General features: G+C 48.9%; 1 protein-coding gene across 1 annotated transcript in view; it reads right to left on the reverse strand.

Annotated features, from left to right (window-relative positions):
* Positions 1-302: 302 nt before the first annotated feature.
* The window catches only part of grin2cb (glutamate receptor, ionotropic, N-methyl D-aspartate 2Cb), a 45,759-nt gene continuing 31,061 nt past the window's right edge, over positions 303-15,000 (reverse strand). The window contains exons 6-12 of the mRNA XM_062530952.1: positions 13,878-14,031; positions 12,051-12,176; positions 8,907-9,136; positions 6,069-6,229; positions 3,963-4,150; positions 3,348-3,580; positions 303-1,814 (exon numbers count right to left, since the gene is read on the reverse strand). Of these exons, the coding sequence (XP_062386936.1) occupies positions 303-1,814; positions 3,348-3,580; positions 3,963-4,150; positions 6,069-6,229; positions 8,907-9,136; positions 12,051-12,176; positions 13,878-14,031 (2,604 nt within the window). The remainder of the gene's footprint in view (positions 1,815-3,347; positions 3,581-3,962; positions 4,151-6,068; positions 6,230-8,906; positions 9,137-12,050; positions 12,177-13,877; positions 14,032-15,000) is intronic.

A 15,000-nucleotide genomic window follows, 5' to 3' on the forward strand; every position in this document is an offset into this window, starting at 1 on the left:
TGCACTGAGAAGACTGCAGTGAATTGTGGGGTGTTTTTTTTTTTTTTTTTGCTTTGATCAAAAAAGGCAGTTTGTCTGGTCTGGTCTGTCAGTCAGTCTGTGTGTATGTGTGTGGGAGGGTGGGTAAGAGAGACCGAGAGTGACTGTGTATGAGTGTGTGTGGGTGTGTGTATGTAATTATATTGTGTGCTCAGGTATGCATGTGTACATGGGCATGTGTATGGTGTTCCTGTGCGTTTGTTTGTATGTGTGTGTGTACAGTATATGTGTGTGTGTGTGTGTGTGTGAGGGGGGGTCCTCTCTCACACCTCCGACTCCAAACTAGAAATCCGTCCCCAGACCATGGGCGGCTCCCCGTCCCCCGGCCGCCCCCCCACCACCATCATCTCCTCGTGGGGCAGCGTGTGTGGCAGCGTGTGTGTGTGTGTGTGTGGCGCGCGGTACCCGCCGTAGACGCTGTCGGCCCGCGGCACCATGCACGGGAAGATGTGGCACAGCTCCACGGGCCCGTAGGGCAGCGGCCGCTGGCACACGGACACGGGCAGCGCGGGGTCGGAGGTCACGCGGACGGGCGTGCGCTGCAGCAGGCTGGCGGAGCGGCGGGTGGCGGCGGCGGCGGTGCCCACGGCGTTGGCGTGCGTGAGCAGCGCCTCGCGGTACGAGGGCAGCCGCGTGGACTGCGAGTGGCGCAGCTTCTGGCTCTTGCGTGAGTGGCTGCGCGAGGTGAGCCGCAGGGGGTCCAGCGCCGGGTAGCACAGGCTGGCGCCGCCACCGCGCCCGTACACCTCCACGCAGGGGAAGAGGTCGGGCACGTCGACGACGGCGGCGTGGCGAGCGGGCGCGGCGGCGGTCAGCGCCGAGAGGCGGTCGGCGGGCGGCGGCTGGCGCGCGCGCTCGGGCCCCCAGGTGGCGCGCAGGAAGGACGGCCGGCGGTGGGCCTTGCGCTTGCTGACCAGCGGCACGTCCACCTCGCCCACGTCGCCGTACACCCGCGCGCACGACTCGCAGCTGCCCGCTCCTCCTCCTCCTCCTCCTCCTCCGCCGACGCCGGCCGTCAACACCACGGGGCTCTTCCCGTACACGCACGCGGCGGTCGGCTCGGCGTACTCGGGACAGCGCCGCAGGTCCAGAGCGTCCAGCGCGTGGCTCCGCGAGCGCTTCTTCCGCCGCAGGCTCTCGGCCGGCCGCACGCACACGCCCACGCCCACGGGCGCCGCCGTCCCCACGTCCGCCGCCCGGTGCTCCGCGTAGATGTCCGGCACCTGCAGCTCCCCGTAGGCGCAGTAGGGGGCGCCGTTCAGAGCGGACGCTGGTTGCGGCGGCGGCGGTGCCATGGCCAGGTGCGGCGTGCTGAGGCTGAGGCTGGACACGGGCATCACGGCGTCGTAGACGGCGCTCGTGCCGCGCGCGGGCAGCGTGTAGCGGAGCGGCGTGGGCCGCGCCACCACCCTCGCCTGGGACGGCGCCAGCGCGTCGGCGTACTGGAGCGGGTACGGGGGCGTCGGCGGGCGCGACAGCATGGGCGGGTGGTGCTCGGGCAGAGCGCCGATGTACGAGAAGTGGCCCGGCAGCATTTCCGTGGCCGTCACCTGCGGCATCCTGGCCGGTAGGGTGCCGCCGTAGCGACTCCAGTTCTCGATGGTCTTGGTGGCGTTGTCCAGGGAGTTCTCCACCTTAGTGGACGACACGATGTCCTTGGCGGTCTGCAGCATCTTCAGCATGTTGGCCTGGGCGTAGTTGGTGGTTATGTCCGGGTTCTGCAGACCCCCCGGCTTCCCAAGATCCTCCACTCCATTGAAACAGCTGTACATGCCCTGAGAGGACAGACGCAAGAGAGAGACACATCTTTAAAAAGAGATTCAGGGTTTCAAGCTCCTGGGTACTCATTTATAACTTCTCATCCCATTCTTGAGGAAATGGTGAAAACAAACACCATGATTGTACTCTCCAAGCTGCCATATTTTGTTAGTTAAAGTTAATGACGCAGTTAATTGCAGTAATTTGGCAAAGAGGCTGGAAGACTTTATCTCTGGGCGAGCCCAGTCATGATTAATTGCCAAAGTTCAAACTACTTTATTTTTTACAGCCCTGATGAGTTTGCTTCTGTTGGTGCAATTCTGCGCTAACATAAAACTTAGCCTCACGTCAGAAACATTTATCACCATAACCACACTGAGTGAATTAACCGACATTCAATAAAACATTTCCATTCCAGTTCGATTGTTCCTCTTGACGACGGCCACTGGACATTTACACATCAATTAAACCTCATCAGAATATACACTGCTCTCTTAATTGCTTTTCTCATGTCCAGTGAAACCGCAAACAAAAGACCCCTTTCCAATAAAGATGACCATCACTGGACCAATTTACTTGTGAACTAGCCAATCATGGACAATTCTCCTCATCAAGCACCCATAGAGGGATGATGTGGAGCAGTCAGGAGTCACTGATTGGTGGTCTGCTGCTCACATGAATATAGCTGTGTGGCAGTAAAACGTTTGGAAGACGACTACACATGCAGTAGAATTACAAAGGTTGAAATATTTCCCACTTTTTTAAAAAATAGCCCTGCAGAAAAGACCACAGAAGGTCAATTGAATTGAGAAACATTCAAATGTTTCAATATTTAAATGTAACTTTAAATGTATGTCACAGGGAAGCCTTCAGGTCACTTTGAAACAAGGGCACAGTGTGTGTGTACGTGTGGTGTGTGTGTGTGTGGGTAGGTGTGTGTGAGAGAGAAAGAAAGAGAATATCTTAGAGCGTTAGTCGGGGTAAAAAAGAGAGTCCCAAGGGTCAGAGTAAATGACCATATCAGTGTCCTCCGGTGACAGTGAAGAGGTTGGGGCATGGTGACAATAGACTCAGATTAATTTAACAGAGAGACTGATTGCTGTCTCTCTGCAGCCCAGGGACAAAATGGTGTCATCTAGTGACTCCTCACTCATAACTGAAAACTGGTTAAAAATGGCTGTGCCGTTTTCTATTACAGAGGTAAGAGTGACACAAAATACTGGTGCGTGTGTGTGTGTGTAGGTGTGTGTGTGTGTGTGTGTCTGCGTGTATGCCCATGGCCACGTGCTCACCCTGCTGATGGCAAGCAGAAAATCCAGGTGCAGAGGCTACTGAATGTGTGTGTGTGCCTGTGTGTGTCCCTGTGTGTGTGTGTGCGTGCGACTGTGCATGTGTGCTTGTGTGCCTGTACCCTTCTGATGGTGAACAGAAAATCCAGGTGCAGAGACTACTGAATGTGAGTGTGTGTGTGTGTGTGTGTGTCTGTGTGCATGCATGCATGTGCATGTGTGTGTGTGCATGTGTACGCCTGTGTGTGTGTGTTCCTGTACCCTGCTGATGCCGAGCAGGCAGTCGAGGCGCGTGGAGGACTTGATGGAGTGGCGCAGCTTCCAGTAGATGAGGTGCTCCCAGGCGAACACCAGCAGGCTCAGCCCCATGGCCACCAGCAGCATGTAGAACACGCCCGCCATGTTGTCGATGTCCAGCTTGGAGCTCATCACCTCGTTCTTCTCGTTCTGACAGATGCCCGATAGCCACACCGTCTCCAGGCGCTGGGTGTCACCTGGACACACACACACACATGCATACACGCAGGCACACACACACACACACACTCACACACATTATTACCAACCCCAATGCAACCATCTGCACGGACATCACGACAACCACACACCGACTGTGTAACAAATGCAAATGTGTTATGTTCACACCAACACACACTACTTTGTCTCTTTGGACTCATGATATCACTGATATCAATGCACCAGTGAATGAGGCAACAGATGTGTCCAATGTAATGAACTCCTCCAGGGGATTATCACATGGACACAGTATGAGCACAGCATGGATAGAATACACACACGCACAGAGACACACGTGACGTTGAAGGAGTTCGTCCCCCCCCGACTACACATACACACCAAACCCCACGTATGGATTACCGTCACCAAGGAATTGCAGCAGGGCCAGGTCGATGGGGCGCTTCCAGCGCGAGTCCTTCTGGAGGGCGATGCCGTAGCCCGTGGTGGCGAACACCTTCCCCGAGCCGATGGTGACCAGCTTGCAGCCCTCGTCCTTCCCCGCCATGTAGTTGAGCACCGCCGCGTCGTAGATGAACGCGTCCAGCTTCCTGTGGGCAGCGGGAGCGCAAGAGGTCAAAGGTCACACAGGAGGACAGGAGGGGACACAGAGTGTGAGCAGCACACACAAGATGTGACCACGTGAAATGGTAATCAGTTTGTGCAGGTACGTCAGCTAAACTTCCCCCCGATACATGCTACAGTAGTACGTGATGCTAGCAGCCTGGGCTAGCAGCCTTTTTTAAAGTATATTTTTGGGGCTTTTTTATGTCTTTAATGTGATAGGCCAGTGGAGAATGATAAGAAGCGAGTGGGAGAGAGAGTCGGAATGAGATCCGGAAAGGACCACGAGGCGGGAATCGAACCCGGGTCACCTGTGTACGGTGCAGGGGAGCCACAGCTGGGAACACAACCTGGGCTTTTAGCTTGCTTGCTAGCATGCTCAACTCCTAATCCAAGGTGATGCGAGTGATGGGTTCGAGACCGGGCGAATACAAGGCTGAGCAGTGTGGTCAACGCAACGCAGGCACGACACAAGTTCCTCTCCCCCACCAGATCAAATCCTCAGATAAATATATTTTGTATCTACACAAATCACATTATGTATAACTTCTTCTCACAGAGGTGGAAGAGTAAGAGCTCAGCTCAGTCCTTGGAGTTCTCCATAATATATTCTACGAGTGTCACAGATTTCAACTTTCCATAAACATAATTAGATTCTGTGTCATAGCCATGCTGCCAGCCTGGCAAATGTGCTAGCTAGAGCATGTAACTCAAAACGGAGCTCAGCTGAAATACTGTGTGTTCAGAGAAGAATGATGTATGAAGTAGTTTCATACTATATTTCCCAAAGCACAAGATCATCATCACCTGAATGGAATAAGGTACTGCACTGCAACATATGGCGGCTATATGGGAAATGGCCGAGCCTATTACAGGGCCTTGACTGAGTTTAGATTAGACAAGCATTCAAGCATGAGGAGGGGAATTCAAACTATGATAATATAACTGTACTGTGTGTGTGTGTGTGTGTGTGTGTGTGTGTGTGTGTGTGTGTGTGTGTGTGTGTGTGTGTGTGTGTGTGTGTGTGTGTGTGTATGTGTGTGTGTGTGTGTGTATGTATGTGTGTGTGTTTGTGTGTGTGTGTGTGGTCAGATGGAAGTTCTGTGCTTCCTGTATGGTAGATGAAGGCATCCAATTCCCCGGACCTGAAACGCTAACATATGAGCGGCTGGTTGATCAATAGCACACACTCAGCTAATCGCTAATCAATCAGATGTAATTAGAGATGAGCGATTACACCATTAAATACACCAGTAATTACCAGCGTGGGGACATTTACTAAAGCACTGTTTGGTGTGTGTAGAGGTAAAAGAATGTTTGCTGTGAGTGTGTGTGTGTGTGTGTGTGCGCTCACCCTGTTTTAAGGTTGTCGAATGCCTCCTCGACACCTTCTGGTATTACTTCATTGTGTGTGGGTATGTGTGTGTGTGTGTGTGTGTGTGTGTGTGTGTGTGTGTGTGTGTGTGTGTGTGTGTGTGCTTGCCCTGTCTTCAGGCTATTGAGCACTTCCTCAACACCTTCTGGTATTACTTCATTGTGTGTGTGTGTGTGTGTGCGTGTGTGTGTGTTAAGGTGCTCACCCTGTCTTCAGGCTGTTGAACACATCCTGCACACCTTTCTAGTTGTACTTCATCGTGTGTGTGTGTGTGTGTGTGTGTGTGTGTGTGCGCTCACCCTGTCTTGAGGCTGTTGAGCGCCTCCTCCACCCCCTTCTGGTTGTACTTCATCATGTGTGTGTGTGTGTGTGTGTGTGTGTGTGTGTGTGTGTGTGTGTGTGCGCGCGCTCACCCTGTCTTGAGGCTGTTGAGGGCCTCCTCCACCCCTTCTGGTTACTTCATCGTGTGTGTGTGTGTGTGTGTGTGTGTGTGTGTGTGTGTGTGTGTGTGTGTGTGTGTGTGCGCTCACCCTGTCTTGAGGCTGTTGAGCGCCTCCTCCACCCCCTTCTGGTTGTACTTCATCATGTGTGTGTGCATGTCGGGGTAGTTGCTGCGGATGTTGCGCTCCGTGCTGCCGTTGGGCACCGTGCCAAAGCGGAATGGGGGGTAGTGCTCCTGAGGCTTCTGGAACTGGGGGGCACAACACACACAAGAGACAGAGAGAGAGAGTAAGACAGAGAGATGAGGGAGAGAAAGTGAGTGAGAGATAGAGAGAGTATAGGGGAGACAGAGAAAGAGAGAGAGAAAGTAGTGGATATACTGTATATATAGAGAGAGAAGAAGAAGACATGTGTAAGGCTGCTTTTACCATTCGTCTGGGTGTGTGTGTGTATGTGTGTGTCCGTAAAGCTGCTTACTCCTCTCTACTCCTCCTTGTGTTTTTTCTCTCATCCTTCTCTCCCCTTCTCATCGCTCTACCTCTCCTCTCCTCTCCTCTCCTGTTCTTATTGCTCTACCTCTCCTCTCCTCTCCTCTCCTGTTCTTATTGCTCTACCTCTCCTCTCCTCTCCTCTCCTGTTTTTATTGCTCTACCTCTCCTCTCCTCTCCTCTCCTCTCCTGTTCTTATCGCTCTACCTCTCCTCTCCTCTCCTGTTCTTATTGCTCTACCTCTCCTCTCCTCTCCTCTCCTCTAATCATCGCTCTACCTCTCCTCTCCTCTCCTCTCCTCTCCTGTTCTCAGGCAAACACTCCCCTGTGCCCTGGGGCTAGTTTCTGCTTTGGTCCTGTTCAAAGGAGGAGTTATTCCCCAGCCCCTGTCAGCATGTGATCTGAGCTTTGAGACACACACGCGCACACACGCACACACACACACAGACACACACACACACACACACACACACACACACACACACACACACACACACACACACACACACGTGCACACCTCACACTCATTCCGTGAGGCACCTTGAAGAATGAACCCTGCGTCAGTGACGCCTCTGAATAAGTAAAAATGTATCCAATCGATTGAAGACATCGACTAACTCAGAGACCGTGTTACAGTGACACAGACTGGACCGCTTGCTCGCTTAGCATGTTCTTAAAGTGACCCCATTATCTCCAGATTGAGTTAAAGATTTTACCATCGAGTTAAATGGACGCTATCGGGGTCATCCCAGGGATCTCATATTTCTGAGCTTTCCGTTAATAACAGACTATCGACATTTATTAAAAGGAGTATATTCTCTATAACGGAGACTAAATATGGAGTGCTTTTTAATTCAATCTACCTCTCGAAATACATTTGCCCACTGTCCTCATACGTTATAACAATTTAATTATAAGCGAGCGAGAGGCCTGCATGGCTGGAAATTGAATTGCGATGTATGGCCGCGCGGGCACGTTCGGGAGGCTTTGATCTCTGTGTAAGACTGAGTGCTAACATGCTCTCCGTCGAGACTTCCCCCCAGATGACCTGACCTTGGGGAGATTGAGAGGAGACGCTGCCCACAGCAATAAAGCTCAACTTGGCTTCGAGAGGACACACACACACCTCACTGACAAATGCTGCGGGATATTCAAAATGCCCACATGATATATGAGGCCAGGATGCATTTCCATCTATAAATGCCTGTGTGGGTGTGTATATGTCTGTGTGTTTACTGTGTGTGTGTGTGTGTGTGTGTATCTATCCATATCTAAACTAATGAATGTGTATCTGCATGCATTTCCATAAATGCATGTGTGGGTGTGCAAATGTCTGTGTGTTTACTGTATGTGTGAATGTGTGTGTGTTTGTGTGGTGAGAACATTAGTCTGTGTACAGTGTACACCTGTGTGTATGTGTGTGTGTGTGTGTCCATGTGTGACTTTGTCCAGTGACCAGGCTGCCTGTATCCTTTAAAAGCCCCATAATCCCTTGCAGCGGAGGGATCCGGGCGGCGTGGGAAGCGGTTTGGGCCAGCGAGCCCTTTAGTATGGATTTAGCAGTCAATACTGCTTTAATTCAGCGCCGCGCAGCCGTGAAATATGGACGCGCTAATGCGCCCATGAATCACCCGTGGCAACGCTATTAATATGACCCGCGAGAGACGCGGCACGGCGCGCCACTGTGTTTGGGCAGGTCAGTCGCTAAATGATGAATTTGTTGTTTCCTGTCCCACTGGGGGCTACACTTGAGCTCTCTCTGCAGAGTCCACCCACCCACACACACACACACACACACACACACACACGTATGAGCTGTCTGTCTCCAGGATTAACAAGACTCCCGGACTGGCGCTGAGCGAGTGGGAAGAATAGATCTCAGCTGACCTCTGCGATGACCTGCGGTGAGCGACTCGGACAGGGGTCAGGCATGAATATGCCGTAGAAATGAATTAACGCTGAAGGAAAGATTGATGTTCATGTGCCGGCCTTTTGTGTCGTAGTCTGAAAGCTCTTTGGATGCCTTAGTCCAGTCTACAAAAGAGCGATTACGTGAGTTAAAGGTCAGCTTTATGACCTATAACAATAGACACTGGATAGCTATATGGCGCTGCAGAAATGGATATAGAATGCAATAATGATGCAGCTAACGTGCAGTTGCTTTTAGAGATGGAATCATAGCGACTCTTCTGTGATTCTAGAACCATAGCAATTACAGTGATACAAAGGTCTGGTGTGTATTAGTCGCTTTTGAGATTCAGTGAAATCGGACAAACACACACACACACACACAAATGCACAAATACACACACACACACACACACACACACACACACACACATACACATACACAAATACACAAATACACACACATACCCAAACACACACACACATACAGTACGTACACGTACACGTACACGTACACGTACACGTACACACCTTCTTGTCGCTGAGGCCGGAGACAGTGTCGATGTACTGCTCCTGGATCATGAAGGCGGCCAGGTTGGCCGTGTAGCTGGCCAGGAAGATGACGGCGAAGAAGGCCCACACCAGAACCATGATCTTACTGGTGGTTCCTTTGGGGTTCTCCACCGGAACCGAGTTATTGAAGACGATTCCCCACAGCAGCCAAACGGACTTCCCGATAGTGAAGGTGGGACCTCCAGGAGCTGAAATGTAAGGTATTTGTATCCCAATAAAGACACTTACATTCAACCAGATATTTACATTATTTTACACATTATACTATATAAAGGATTTCCATGTGTCCAATTAACTTGTACTACCCACAGTTGCATACTGCACACAGATATACAGTGTAATTTATCAGTATGTGAGTTCTATGGATACCCCCATGGTCCATATTCTGTACTATTACAATGGAGCGGAGAGATCCAGAACTGGCCTTGAGTGTAATGTGCTGACAGGCCGATGAAGAATAGATGCCATGTGATTGTGTATCAGAGAGTGTAGTGTGTATCTGTGATGTAGTCTAGTTAGCTGTAGTGGGTATACTGTAGTTAGCTGTGGTGGGTATACTGTAGACCAGAGGTGGGACAAAGTCATTGTTTGGCAAGTCACAAGTCAGTCTCAATTCATTGCCCTCAAGTCCCGAGTCAAGTCCCGAGTCAAGACAGGCAAGTCCCGAGTCAAGTCCAAGTCAAAGGCCAACAAGTCTCAAGTCAAGTCCCAAGTCCTACGTTTTGAATTTCGAGTCCTTTCGAGTCTTTTTTAAAATTGAGTGAAACAGGTAGTGACCGTTTATTACATTACAAAAATATAGGCAAAACCGTTACATATTTTGTTAACAATTTGTAGCATTTTAGGATCTGCATAATTACTTATAGCTAAAAATATTCAGTAATTTGAATACTTCATATTGATTACACTTGTCTTTAATGATATTGCAGGGGTGGTGTGTAGGTCTAATTGAGTGCCTGTCACTTTAAGAAGTAGGTTTCATTCGGTTTTAGCAAAATAGTCACGCATAGTTCAAGGATATAGTTTTCATTAAATAAAATGAATGTTAAAAAAACTAACAAGGTAAAGGAAATATTTCTGGTGTCATAGAAAATATCTTGCAATGTTAACTTCTATGATTTAGGTAGGTTACCGTGGCATGGCATTGTGTTGTCCCGTTCTACCATTACATGACATGGAGTTTGATATGTATCCAATGAGTGACAACCAGTGCTCAAAACAAAACGTTAAGGTAGGCTATTCTCCTCCTGGTAACGTCAGTGGAATGGATTTAATGTGATGAAGGCTCGGATGAAGCTGGGAGGAATTTAACAAGTTCTACACACCGTGATTCGTTTCTTGTTGGTCTCCACGTATTTTTTGTAGGCAGACGAAATAATCGGTATCATTTTGCTAGCGCATTCACGTTCGTTGTCTGGCCCTGGACTAATAGCTTGTTCCGCGTGGTTGGCCGCTGTCGAATCAAAACAATCTAAGTGATTTGATTGGATCTTGTGCCGAATACGGGTCTCTGCCACACATGCACAGGCGCACACACAGAGATAGATCAGTCCGTGTTAACATACTTTTGTCTTTTTATCTTTGGTTTTTTTTATGGGAAGTAGCAAGTCTTTACAAGTCAATAGGCGCAAGTCCAAGTGAAAGTCCGAGTCATTGATGTTCAAGTCCAAGTCGAGTTGCAAGTCTTTTTATATTTTGTCAAGTCGAGTCTAAAGTCATCAAATTCATGACTCGAGTCTGACTCGAGTCCAAGTCACATGACTCGAGTCCACACCTCTGCTGTAGACTAGTGTGGTCTAGTTAGCTGTAGTGGGTATACTATGGTGTTAGCTGTAGTGGGTATATGTGATCAACCCCACATTTTAATACCTATCCTTGCCTATTTTAAGTGTGCATACTGAGATGGTGATGCTTTTTAAGTGTGTATACTGCATAGTCCTGCGTATCAAGTAGACTACACCGCTGGTTCTGACCCAGTCAGAGAGCAGGCACCGCAGTGCAGGCCCAGGATTCTGGAAGGAGTTGTGTTCTGACGCAGGCTTTGTTCTAGAGTTGGCTTGAAGTCTGATGGACTTGGCAGTCTTACTAACACTGAGCTGGAATGGTTGCAAGTTTTGAGCTCAACACAGACACACACACACACACACACGCACGCACACACACACACACACACACACACACACACACACACACACACAGCGTGCTCACACTTCGAAGGAGAGAACAGCTGCAGCCTCTCTGCCCTATTCCACCACTGAACTGGTTTATTAGCGGTGACCTTTCACTAGCGAGGCCGCTATAACACTCCAAGTGTGTGTAATATGTCTTTTCAATAACACCCCTCACCTCTGGTGATTGTGTTTCTTACGGACTGTCATAATGACACTGCTTGTAGACGCGCTCCCTGAAACGGGAGCTCCATTAAATCCGGTCGCGGCAGAATAAGATGTATTGAGTCTCCTCTAAACGAGCTCCACAAGCCTATTTTCAAAAGCCAGCGAGCGAGCGACCGCGGTCTGCTATTTTGTCCTGCCTGCTCGACCCAAATGACGGGCCGTTCCACCCTCCGTCACCCCCCCCAGCGTAACGCCACCACTATTGGCTCTCCACTGGGTCACAGACAGGAAAACAGAGACCGGGCCATCAATTTGAGTCAAATTAGTTAAGCGACAAACATTAATTAAAATGGGGGAAAGGACCTTTTCAGCTGGCTGCGGCTGTCACAGGGCTATATGCAGATTGATTAAGCCGGCCCAGCCGGAGCACTACCCACGGAACCTTCCAGATAAAGGCGAGGAGGGAGCTCGTTAAAGGGAGAGGAGTGTGTGTGTGTGTGTGTGTGTGTGTGTGTGTTTGTGTGTGTGAGTGTGAGTGTGAGTGTGTGTGTGTGTGTCTGTGTGTGTGTGTGTGTGTGTGTGTGTGTGTGTGTGTGCGCATGTTGTTGTCCATGCATGAGCCCACGTGGGTTGCACATGACATTTGCAGCAGTATGTCATACTGTGTGTGTGTGTGTGTGTGTGTGTGTGTGTGTGTGTGTGTGTGTGTGTGTGTGTGTGTGTGTGTGTGTGTGTGTGTGTGTGTGAGTGCATGCATCTTCTTCACCTTTTGCACTAACAAGGCTGCGGTTGTAGCCCACAGGACTGAAGTACTCGAAGACGTAGACAGTGATGGCCACCACGGTCAGGCACATGACAAACATCATCACCCACACCGCCGGGCTGTAGGGCTCTGGACACACAGGACAGGAGAGCATGAGTGTGTGTGTGTGTGTGTATGTGTGTGTGTGTGGTCAGGCACATGACAAACATCATCACCCACACCGCCGGACTGTAGGGCTCTGAGGGACACGGAGAAGACTACAGCTTTAGACAAAACACTCATATAAACATGATGTAACCATGTTATAACCATGTCTTACTCACCTTTACACTGGCACTCACTCATAACACTGATACAACCATGATATAACCATGTTATAACCATGTCTTACTTACCTTTATACTGGCATGCAAAACACTCACATAACCAACCCAACCATATAAACATGTTGTAAACATGTTATAACCATCTCTTGTTGATTGGCACTCACTCAAAACACTCATATAACCATGTTATTAAAAAAACATGTTATATCCATGTCTTACTTACCTTTATACTGGCACTCACTCAAAACACTCACATAACCAACCCAACCATTAGACATGTTGTAAACATGTTATAACCATCTCTTGTTGATTGGTATGAGAGGCCGTATAGGCCATAAATATCAGATATTAACACGTTTTTTTTTAAATAATAGCTGATCTAGCCATAGTCTAGCCTACTTTATCCAGCCAACCTTCAATGTGTCAATTTAATGTCAAGGCGAATACAACAGTGCTAGGCTGTTGTGTTGTCAAAGAGTACACATAATATATTTGCCTTTAACTGCTGACCGTTTGTATGATCGTTTGTGAATGAAGGGAGAACTGTGCATTCCATGATTCACCGCTGAATTACATTATACCGGAAATTCAACTGAACGAACGTAGGAACGAACTATAAGAACGAATCATCTTGGCGAACTGAACGACGCGAACTGTGTCTTCACCGCGAACGATAAAATCCATGACGGGTCTCGCGCATTAAACAATCTTGCGCTGCGGCGGGAAGGCGGGCTAGTTGAAAGCCAATCAGATCGTTTGATAGTGTGCGAGAAAGAGTTTGATAGTGTGTGAGAGAGCGAGTTTGATAGTGTGTGCAAGAGACTTTGACAGTGTGTGCGAGAGACTTTGACGGTGTGTACGAGAGTGGTTTGACGGTGTGTGCGAGAGAGTTTGATAGTGTGTGTGAGAGAGGGGTTTGATAGTGTGCGAGAGAGGGAGTTTGACAGTGTGTGCGAGAGAGGGTTTGACTGTGTGTGCGAGAGAGTTTGATAGTGTGTGAGAGAGAGTTTGATAGTGTGTGCGAGAGAGTTTGACAGTGTGCGAGAGTGGTTTGACAGTGTGTGAGAGAGGGTTTGACAGTGTGTGAGAGAGAGTTTGATAGCGTGTGAGAGCGAATAACTGATATTTATGGCCTATACGGCCTCTCATAGATTGGCACTCACTCAAAACACTCATATAACCATGTTATTAACAAAAACATGTTAGAACCATGTCTTACTCATCTTATGTGCTAATCTCTATGTTAAGTAATATATAATGTTGACTTGGATGAATCATGTTCAGATTTGCCTTTTTTTTTAATCAAAATTACATGATATGACAATATAATTTATTTTATTTTGTACAGCACTTTGGTCAGTTTAAATGTGCTTAGAGATACATTTTACTCTCTTACTTAATTAAGCTCTTAAATGTGGCAACCATTGTGTGAAACCATGTGTGAACAACTGGATGTCAGGGTTGTGGGAACCATGGCGACAGAGAGGACATGCAAGTCTCTCACCAAGGAAAGCGGACGGAGACACTGTGCCGTTGCTACGGGCAACCATCACACTGATGCCCGTCTCCACGAAGGGCACGGAGAAGTCGATGATCTCGGAGCGCTCCTCGTTTATGGTGAGGGAGCCGATGGCCATGTCCGCCCGCTTATAGAACACCTGAGACAGATGAAGTGATGAAGAACACAACAGCTGATGAGTCGAGGCTACTCTACTATATATAATGTGGACTGCAAGGAGACAGCTGATAGGTCAAGGCTACCCTACCCTGATGTGGACTGCAAGGAGACAGCTGATAGGTCGAGGCTACCCTACGCAAACCTGATCAAGGCCAGCTTATGAGTCGAGACTAAACTAACCTACTCTGATGGATGTTCCGTTCTAAGCAGCCATTTGATGTTCATGACTAAATTAAAACATATCGCCAGTATGTTGTAAAGACTACAGTGTAGTCAGTATGTTCTAATGACTGCAGTATGTTCTAAAGATTAGAGAATAGTCAGTATGTCCTCAAATTCCCCATCATGGCCATACAGTATCACACCACGGCGGTCCTTGCATGAGCCGAGAGGTCGTTTCCATGGCAGCTACTGCTAGAGGTGTTACAAGATGGCATGAAGGCCAAGTTAACTCAGACATGAAAATGCTCTAAAAAGTTCATTCCCAGGCAAACATAAACACGCTCTGAATGTTTTACTAAAGTGTAACTTCTGTGTCCTGTTGAGTTAAACTGTGGGATCGATGAATATCATGCAATGCCCCGGTGGCGTTGTCCTGAGAGAAAAATGCTTTTGAAATGAAAATAAAAATGAAAGTGCTTTAGTGTGTGTGTGTGTGTGTGTTTGTGTGTGTGCGTGCACGTGTGAGTGTCTGTCTCTCGGTGTGTGTGTTTCTTTCTGCGGGCATCTGAATTCTGAAGAGCCTTCTCTGAGCCTGGAGCTGTTTTCGTCAGCTGCGCCTTTGGATCTCTCTCTCTCTATCTCTCTCTCCTTCTCTCTCTCTCTCTCTCTCTCTCTCACACACACACACACACACACACACTCACACACACACACACACACTCTCTTACACACACAGACACACACACACACATACAAGGTGACTGCAGCATTTGAGGCCAGCTGTGAG

The sequence above is a fragment of the Sardina pilchardus genome, chromosome 3 (genome assembly GCF_963854185.1).
Source record: "Sardina pilchardus chromosome 3, fSarPil1.1, whole genome shotgun sequence".
NCBI classification, from domain to species: domain Eukaryota; kingdom Metazoa; phylum Chordata; class Actinopteri; order Clupeiformes; family Clupeidae; genus Sardina; species Sardina pilchardus.